The sequence below is a fragment of the Bidens hawaiensis genome, unplaced genomic scaffold, assembly GCF_021521415.1.
Source record: "Bidens hawaiensis isolate Kalapana, Puna unplaced genomic scaffold, B.hawaiensis_p1.1 tig00035032_1, whole genome shotgun sequence".
NCBI lineage: Eukaryota > Viridiplantae > Streptophyta > Magnoliopsida > Asterales > Asteraceae > Bidens > Bidens hawaiensis.
Window position 1 is genome coordinate 57,668 of NW_027496080.1, and position 9,037 is coordinate 66,704.

The following is a 9,037-nucleotide window of genomic DNA, read 5'->3' on the forward strand; positions in this document are numbered from 1 at the left end:
CACCACTGTTTTCATCATGAAAAAGATCGCTAGCATACTCCTGCCCAAAACTCAGTTGCAGCCTCCCATAGATCACCCATGACTTCATCAATTGTTGTTTAATCAAATCCTCTGGTCTGCTAGAATTTGATACTAACAACTTTTCATTTTGATGCAAATATGGTGGCAACCTGTCAACAGTTACATCACTCTCACTTGACTCTACTATATTACCCTCAATTGCAAATATTCCACTCATATCCGAGTTCATTTTACTTCCAAAAACTTTAGTCATTTCATCATTTTCTTCACTTTCATTTGAATTATCCCCACCAGTTAATTCTCGAACACCAAAATCTTGATTTAAAGAATCAATTCGCTTTTCACACATCCTAATATCAGATTCACATTCAAGATTAATGGGTTCTTGGATATCATTTCTAACCCTTTTTGGCATTTCCACAAACACTTGGTGGGCAGATTCCACTTTTGTGATTTGAGAAACATATGGTGAATCAAGAACTTGTTCATTATCACTAAAGATATCAATTAATGCCTCACAACTGGATTCAAGACTACTTGTTTGGTGTGAATCAAATGTACTTACCTCACAATTTGATGATTCTCCTTGAATTGACCCATTAACTAAAATCCCATCTAAAAACCTTTCTTGATATCTAGCCAAAGAAAATGCTTGTTCCAACTTTAAACCATCGCCTATATTGTGAAACCTCATAAGACCATAACCAATTTCTGGCTTAAGGCCATTAATGAAGAGATATGTTGCATAATCTTCATTAATTTCTTCAGAATGTTTGACCTTATCGAGCAAACTTTGGAATTCGCCACAATACTCATTAATCGTACCTTGTTGCCATATCGATGTTATTTTTTCCAAAGCGATTTCCATGATTACCTTGTTGATGATGTTGTGAATCTTGATTGTTGCTGCCACAATTCTTGAATTTTAACACCTTGTTAGCCTTTGATTTTTATTTTTCTTAGACCGAGCTCGTTTGTTAATTGATTGAACAATGATCAATTGAGAAACCGAATTGAAATCAGACGAAAATTGGTTGCTGTTAAGATGAAATTGATCAAAACAATGATCAATTTCAGAGAATCCAAACGAATTTGGGGCAAACAAAATGAATTAGGGTTCCAGATTAAGAGCTTCCGAGGATCAGAGAGCTTTGATACCACTTGTTACGATATAAACGGTAATTGAGCTAAAGAATTGTATAAGAAGAAAACACAGAAGAAGAGATAAAACTCTCAAATCATTAGCTACCTATACTACCCTATTACAATTATAACCCTATAATATTGAGCATTTACACTTTAGTCCTTCTACTATTTACTACGTAACAGTGAATCACTACAAGATAAACCTATTTGTGGGTCACACACAATTAATTATCGGATTAGACGGAGCATTCTAATCATGGAATTGAGTTTTGATGTTTCCATGTATCGATGAAAAACCAGAGATAACCCTCTATAACCGCATGTTCTCTTCTGTATGTGTGCAATCGAGAGTCCCTAACCAAGAAAAACCATCGGCCTGAAATATTTATATTACTACTCAAACTCAAGGCCTAATCCAATTAAGTCTAATGAACACAACACTTAAGCCCAAGTAAATTATTATAAAATCCAATAATAAAACCCAAATACTATTAGTATTAAACAAACCCCGGTGTCACGTAACTCGTTCAATCTCTAATGTTATTTCCTCAATCGACAAGTTGATCTAATATACTAACAAATCTCACAATAGACAAGACTAAACTCTCTCTGAGTTGTTGATGTATAACGGTTTGAAATAACAATTTTCAACACATTCACGTATATACAGCAAATAAACATTTGTCATTACCGATACCCTACACGATTAGAAGGGTGATATGTGACACGCATTAGAGAATCAAAGACAGAATATGCATAACACATTAAAACTTAATTGGTGATACACAAAAGAAAGATGATATTGGAAAGAAGACTCGGCCATGAGGAACTTAGACAAGCATTTGACAGATTAAACAGGTTTGTGCCAGATAAAATGAATACATCCATATTATGACGCATGACCCTTTGCTATAGGCACAATTAATGACTCTGTTTATTATAATATATAAACTATAAAAGAAATAACTATTTTGTAATTTTCTCTCAAAACCATCATAAAATCCATACAAAGTCCTTTTGTCTTCAACATCAAACAAAGATCAACTCAGTTCATGCAACATAAACAACAGTCGTACGAGGTTAACATAAATAATACATCCATAAACAAACACCAGATGCTACATATCAACAAAACTGAAAAAAACCACCTTCACACGTGTGCTTTAGTTTTCGATGCAAGCCGTCTTGTTTCACACGACAAACGCAATACCCTTCTCACTTCCAACATTCTTGGACATAATCTCCCATGAAGAAACCAGATATGATTCCTCTGGTAAAACAAACGGTTTTGAAATCTCGCTTATCATCAAATCCCCACAAAATGGACATTCGCTTGCTATTGCATCATCTAGCTGCGACCGAATCTGATACCAAAACATTTACTAACATCACAGTTCAAATAATATAATTGCATACATACAAACATACCTTGTCAATAGGTGTCATACTTGTGGTCAACTCATCACCACTTAACCCACCATTTACACCATCCTTTGGCTCCACACTCATTAAAGTGAGCTGCTTTTGAAGATCCAGTATATACTCGGCCTGCAAATGAATTTCGAAAATTTCAGTTAACGCGCACACGTGTATGTGATTCACTGATAGTAAACTAATAATCTAATTAATACTTACTTGATGTCGATCAGTACATTTGGTAACATGCGCAACAAGGCATTGTGCATGAAACGCGTGTCCACACGGGAACACATAAAAAGGTGCCATTGCCCCAATTGTTGTATAACCTCTTGACACACGATGATCAGTAGAAGGCAAAATCACCCGCTTGCAAACCCCACATTCTTCATCACGGTCAACGACTGTATATCTTTGAGCAAGGGCACTTATGTCATTTCTTATATTATCCGCACCATGTGTCGCGTCATTCATCTCCTCTTTTAATTTCTCAATTTGCTGATTATAATCCTCTAAAGATGAACAAATTGCTTCCTACAGTTTAAACAAAAAAAAGAATTAATTACTTGCTGATTAGTGATTATTAATTTACAAAGTCGCATTAATTACCTTAAAGTCATCAATTAGTGCAAAGTCCGGGAAGAATGGTAAGATATCTTCAATCTTTAACAGACCATCGGTTTCTTTAAGAAACGCAATTGCTTTTCTAATATTATCTCTTTTAGTACCTTTTTCCTGCTCAACAACATGTTTGGCAACCATAAGCCATAACTTCTTCCTCAGGTCTTCATCATCTTCCACTTTGTCTGCTTCAGCCATTGCGAGCTCCGGGTCAACCTTACTCACGAAAGTCAATCATGAGTATATTTAACAAGCAGATAATATATAAGTGGAAAAAACGAATACCTGAAGAGCAAGTGCAACAGCTTCTTCATGCATAAACATCATGCTGTAAATATGAACACATGCACGCATACGTTTTTCTTTTAAGCAAAGACGTAATGCATATTTAGGGTCGTAAAAGAAGTCAGGCCCATTAGGTCGTCCTTTCCCAAATTTGCATTGTAAGAACCGCAAAAGGGCACTGTCGTCTTCCTGAATGTTTATAAGAAAACTTACAAATTATTAGTTTATATGATAATAATATTATAGAATGAATAATACACAAACCTTCTTGGCATATAGAGAGAGCAAGAGGTTATGAACACCGGGATCCTCGTTCTGCAACCGGTGAACACAAAATTCTAAATACTTGATTACTTCATGGGTTTCATTCCTGCATATGAAATTTTATGCGTCAATAACTCAATATATCTATAATTATATTTATTCCGTTTTTTAAATAGTGATCTTACTTTGCATGAGGTTCACTTGAATAAGACATCATTGCAGGAATCAGTTTTCTTGGATTCAAGTCTTTTCGGGTCATCCATGATTCAACGGTTTCATATGCATCAAGCATGATGAGATCTGGAGCAAACTTATACTGCACCATAATGATGATTAATATGTGACTTTGAGAACAAAACTGATATAATGATATTTATAAAAAAAGTATATAAATATTTACCTGAAGTTCAACAGAAACACCAGGTTTTTGAAGTACATCTAAGGCTCTTTTCGCTTCTCCTTGCTACACAAGTAAATTAAAAGGCAGATCAGTAAAATCCATTATAAAAGTGGGTACACATTGAGTTAAACGAAAACACTACTGGTAGGCTTGTAAATGAACTGAACCATTCAGCGGAAGTCGGTTAACCTTTAATAAATGAACAAACACGAACAACATTTGTTGTTTATTTAGTTAAACAAACGAACATGAACAATTCATTTATGTTTGTGAACACTCATTTATTTAAAATCGTTTTCATTCATCTACGTTCACTAGAGGTGGCAAATGGGTTGGGTTGGGTCGAAACGGGTCACTTAAAAAAGGGTTGTTTTGGTTCGGGTCGGAACGGGTTAGGGTCAACAGATTCGGGTTAGAACAGGTCAAGGTTGGAACGGGTCAAAACGGGTTTGGGTCAAAACTCGTTTAAGTGATTTTTCATTTCGTTTCAGCGCGTAACAGCTCGTTTAAGCGATTTTTCAGTTCATTTCAGCGCGTAACGGCTCGTTTAAGCGATTTTTCAGTTCGTTTCATCGCGTAACAGCTCGTTTATGCGATTTTTCAGTTCGTTTCAGCACGTAACAGCTCGTTTAAGCGATTTTTCAGTTCGTTTTAGCATCTAATAGCTCGTTTAAGCGATTTTTCAGTTCGTTTTAGCATCTAATAGCTCGTTTAAGCGATTTTTCATCTTGTTTCAGCACTTAACAGCTTGCTTTAGCGATTTTTCAGTTCCTTTCATCACTTAACAGCTTGTTTCAGCATGTTTTTGTTTCGTTGTTGTCGACTTTTCAGTTTCGGTTAATTTGTAGATTTTTTTTTGAACGAGGACAACGGACGAAACTTTTTAGTTTTTTTACATTTTTTGTTTTTGTTTTATTTTTTGAGTTATGATTTTTTTATTAATTTTTTTGAATATTTTTTGATGATTTCTATTAAGATCAAAATCCCTCAAAAAAAAATTCAAAAAAAACAAATAAAAAATCATAACTCAAAATATAAACGAATAATGAAAAAAGTAAAAAAACCAAAATATTTTCGCCGTTAACCTCGCTCATCAAAAAAAAAAACCGACAAATTAACCGAAACCGAAATGTCGACGAAAACGAATCAAAAACCTTAATCGACCCGTCTAGTGCGAAAACTCGAAAGAAACCGAAACCCAACCCGTCCAGTGCTAAAACTCGTGTCGGCACGAAAGCTGATCCGAGCCGAAACCTAAACCGATATCGTTCCAATCTAAAACCTGTTTCAACCCAAACATGTCACTTTTCCTTAAGACACTAACCCACATCGACCCATGTAGTTAAATTTGTCAACCCATTTTGACCCAAAAATAAGAATGTGGAATTTCAAGTGACCCATTTTGACCCATTTAATTAAAACTTATGATCCAAATCAACCCATTTGAATTTTAAAACAACCCAAATTGACCCATTTGGAATGGTTTGGGTCAAGGTTGCCACCTCTAACGTTCACCCATGTTCATGTATGTTCGTTAGTTTACGGTTGTTAGTCCGTTAATCGTTCGTTTATACATTCATCAAACTTTTTAGGTCCTTACAGTTAAGTCGAGATTTTAAAAATTAAAATATAACCCATTAGAATTTAGTCAAGTTATATTATTAGACATTTAAACCTAATGATCATGTTTACTTTGAATCGGTGTTCGCTCAATTACGTTCTCGCTTATGCTCGTTCATCTATTTTCAGTTCTGTTAGTTCATTTATATTGTTAATGAATGAACACGACCAAGAAAACTGCATACGTTTAACTGTTCGCGTTCGATCGTTTGTTTGATTAAAGTTAAACAGACGAATATGAACATTCCCAGTCATGTTCTTTCAATTGGTTTACAGGCCCCATTCTTGGCTCAATATGAAGTATAAAACTCTACGTTTTTAATTAACCCCGAAAATAATTATGAAGTCAATTTTACAAGTTTAAAAAAAAACCTGAATGTAGTGATGAATGACAATCCCATGTTGTTCCATTAGACTAGCAAAATACACCAATTCATCAACTCTACCATAGCTGCAACATACGTCGACACATGAATTATTCAAACTGCAAAATAAAATAATAATTATAATAACGAAATGATAAGAACCTTTCAAGTATCTTCATTGTAGTTGCTTCATCCAACACATCTTTACTGTCACTAAGAAAAGCACGGAATTCCATAAGAATTGATTGGTATTCTGAATTACGCTTCTCGGGTGAGTCGTCTTCCAGCAGTAATCTATTGATCTGAAATAATATATAAATGAAAATATGCTTTTGAGGAATTATAAAACAAATTAATATAAACCTTGTCAAGGTACAGTTCAGTGGCCCATGTAGATATCATCATTATTTGAAATTTATCATCTTTCCCAATATTATCAAGCTTCCGTAATAAAAACGTCCTTAACGCATCCTTCAAGAAACAATAAAAAATAATAGAAGCGCGTTAGTCATGTAGATAGCATTAATGTAATTTATATAAAATCTCATAGAATGAAACAGAACTGTATATACCTGTTCACCTATACCTATAAACTTCAATGTGATTTCTTCAAATGACAATGCATAGTTGATCTGCAAAAATTACTTGTTTCAACTAAAATGTGAAGTAAGAAAAAATCAATAAATAACAAAAAATAGTAACTCACTTTAGCAAAGAAAGATGCTGCTCTAAAGAAGTCCCCTGCTGAAAAGGCAGTTTCAGCCTGCAATACACAAACACTTGAGCCAATAATATTGTAAATCAATATAAATTATATAATATTATAAACATTAACAAGAAAATAACTGACAGCACCTGTTCTAAATATACTTGGTCTCTCTGGTAAGGATCAGAACAATTTGCCAAAGCAGCAGCATATTCCTTTAAGTCCAGATACACTTTCCACATATCTCGCCCTTCATCCGTTACCGAGACCTATTTTGACTCTCAAAAGTCAACACTTTATCAAAAAAGAACGTGTCTGTGTAATGTAACTTATAATGCAAACCTGAAAGATTGAGTTTTCATCATATGCATAGAACAAGCCAGCAGATGCATCAATGGATAAGCCAATTATCCCCTTTGATGCCGACTCAGATGTTTGGTCAAAATAAAGTTCTTCCACAATTTGCTCACTGATTCTATTTACAACCTAAATGATACATATGTTAATGGGATGAGAAAATATAAACTGCAAAAAGTTTAATACTGGATACAAGTAATCATTTGCACCTTCACTCTGTTTCCAATTAGAAGCAAGAAGTGAAACTCTGAGAGTGCAATAGAACTAGGTTTAACCACTTCACCACCATCACTTAATTTTGAATAATCCAAAAGAGCTTTATTCTCCACAAAACTTACAGCCCCATTTGACGATCTTATGATTTCAACAAAACAATTTTATTGGATAATTTCATAAAAATGAATAATCAGATAATCATAATGAATAATTTAACTAACTCTTCACCTGTTTTGTGCCCCAAAATTCAGACCACCATGATAAATACCAGCTCCCGAAAGCCAAGCAAAATGCACTGCTCTTCTTTGTTTAATGAAGAAATGCAGCTCACTAAAAGATAATTTATTAACTATTAATATACACTTCAATATAAAAACTATGAAGTATATAAAGCACTTGCCTATTTGGAATATCTCCAGGAAGCTCCATAAAATGCACTGCACGGTCTACATAACTGGCAAAGACAGCCTAGGTTGAAAATACAAAATATTTAAATTATGCTATCAACAATACCAGTAAAGAAGATATAACATGTGCCATAATGACAAATAAATTACCTCTGGAGATCCGATACCCGTAAAACAATAAAGCCTTGTTGGAGTTACTGCCATAATACAGTATCTAGTTCCGGTGTTAAAGCTAGCTGTTTCCATCTATACATAAGTTGTATAAAAAATCAATATATATTTATAAGATGATGAATAAAAAATAAACTTTAGAAAAAAAAAAGACACCTGTAACCCTTTAAAAGCTTCTGGCATATCAGATAGTTGAAATATAAATTTTACATATTTTTCCCTCTTGTCTTTCTCATCAACAGCAATTTCATGCAGTTGACCGTTATCAGTACCAAGAATAACCTCTCGTGTGGAAGCTGTTATAAAAAACCAGTATTTATAACATAGGCGAAAGTGATAATTTATCATGTGATGGCAAAATATTAAATACTACTAAGTAACCTTCAGTTATCTGTTGTCTATTCCAGGCAACAGTGTTGATGACAAGACCTTTAAGTTTGGTCAAGACTCTGGGCTTTGGCCACTTTGCGTGCATGTAGTAGGTATCAGAAGCACCGTTTCCAATTACATAGGCAAGACAATGACTCCCACCGGGATCAACAAAAACTTTGTAGATCGACTGGTCAGCACGACCAGTAGAGAGATCAATATCTAAATAAACATGATGAATGACAAATATAATACATGATTAGTATTTTAAATAATGAGAATCATAAAAGAATATTATCATATGAGGTTATACCATAGGAATCACCAACACCAAAATCATGTCTGATTAGCCATCCAGTACTGGTTCCAAGAACAATGACATCATTTCCAGACGCCATACAAGTAATAACTCCATGACCTTTTGCTGCATATCTTTCTAGAAGATCAACGGTAAACACCTGCCTTTTGTAATCCATCGAGACCAATTTTGGAAACCTACAAGTAGTAAAGCAACAAATAATGAGTGGAAATAGCCCATGTATAGATTTATAGTTTGACTGAAGACTTTTATAAATCAAAAAATTGGAATATTTTGTAAAAATGCATCAGAGAAATGAAATGACCAAACGTACCAGGAGAAGAAACCTTTAAAAATCAGAATCAGGCCCTTGCT

The 9,037-nt window shown here is 34.2% G+C and overlaps 1 protein-coding gene across 2 annotated transcripts; it reads right to left on the reverse strand.

Annotated features, from left to right (window-relative positions):
* Positions 1-2,105: 2,105 nt before the first annotated feature.
* LOC143586871 (vacuolar sorting protein 18-like) lies at positions 2,106-9,037 on the reverse strand. 2 transcript variants are annotated; one of them, XM_077068325.1, is made up of 23 exons: positions 8,997-9,037; positions 8,678-8,859; positions 8,377-8,586; positions 8,152-8,291; positions 7,975-8,070; positions 7,818-7,885; positions 7,646-7,747; positions 7,411-7,555; positions 7,187-7,330; positions 6,994-7,113; positions 6,845-6,901; positions 6,711-6,770; positions 6,502-6,609; positions 6,301-6,440; positions 6,146-6,224; positions 4,154-4,216; positions 3,939-4,069; positions 3,754-3,859; positions 3,490-3,678; positions 3,193-3,420; positions 2,803-3,117; positions 2,596-2,715; positions 2,106-2,531 (listed from the first exon to the last, which is right to left on the reverse strand). In XM_077068325.1, the coding sequence occupies exons 2-23, from the start codon at positions 8,838-8,840 to the stop codon at positions 2,358-2,360; spliced, it is 2,958 nt and encodes a 985-aa protein (XP_076924440.1). In that variant the 5' UTR covers positions 8,841-8,859; positions 8,997-9,037; the 3' UTR covers positions 2,106-2,357. The 2 variants fall into 2 exon arrangements, with proteins under 2 accessions (XP_076924440.1, XP_076924441.1); XM_077068326.1 differs by lacking the exon at positions 8,997-9,037 and having other exon boundaries at positions 2,136-2,531; positions 8,377-8,458; positions 8,678-8,873.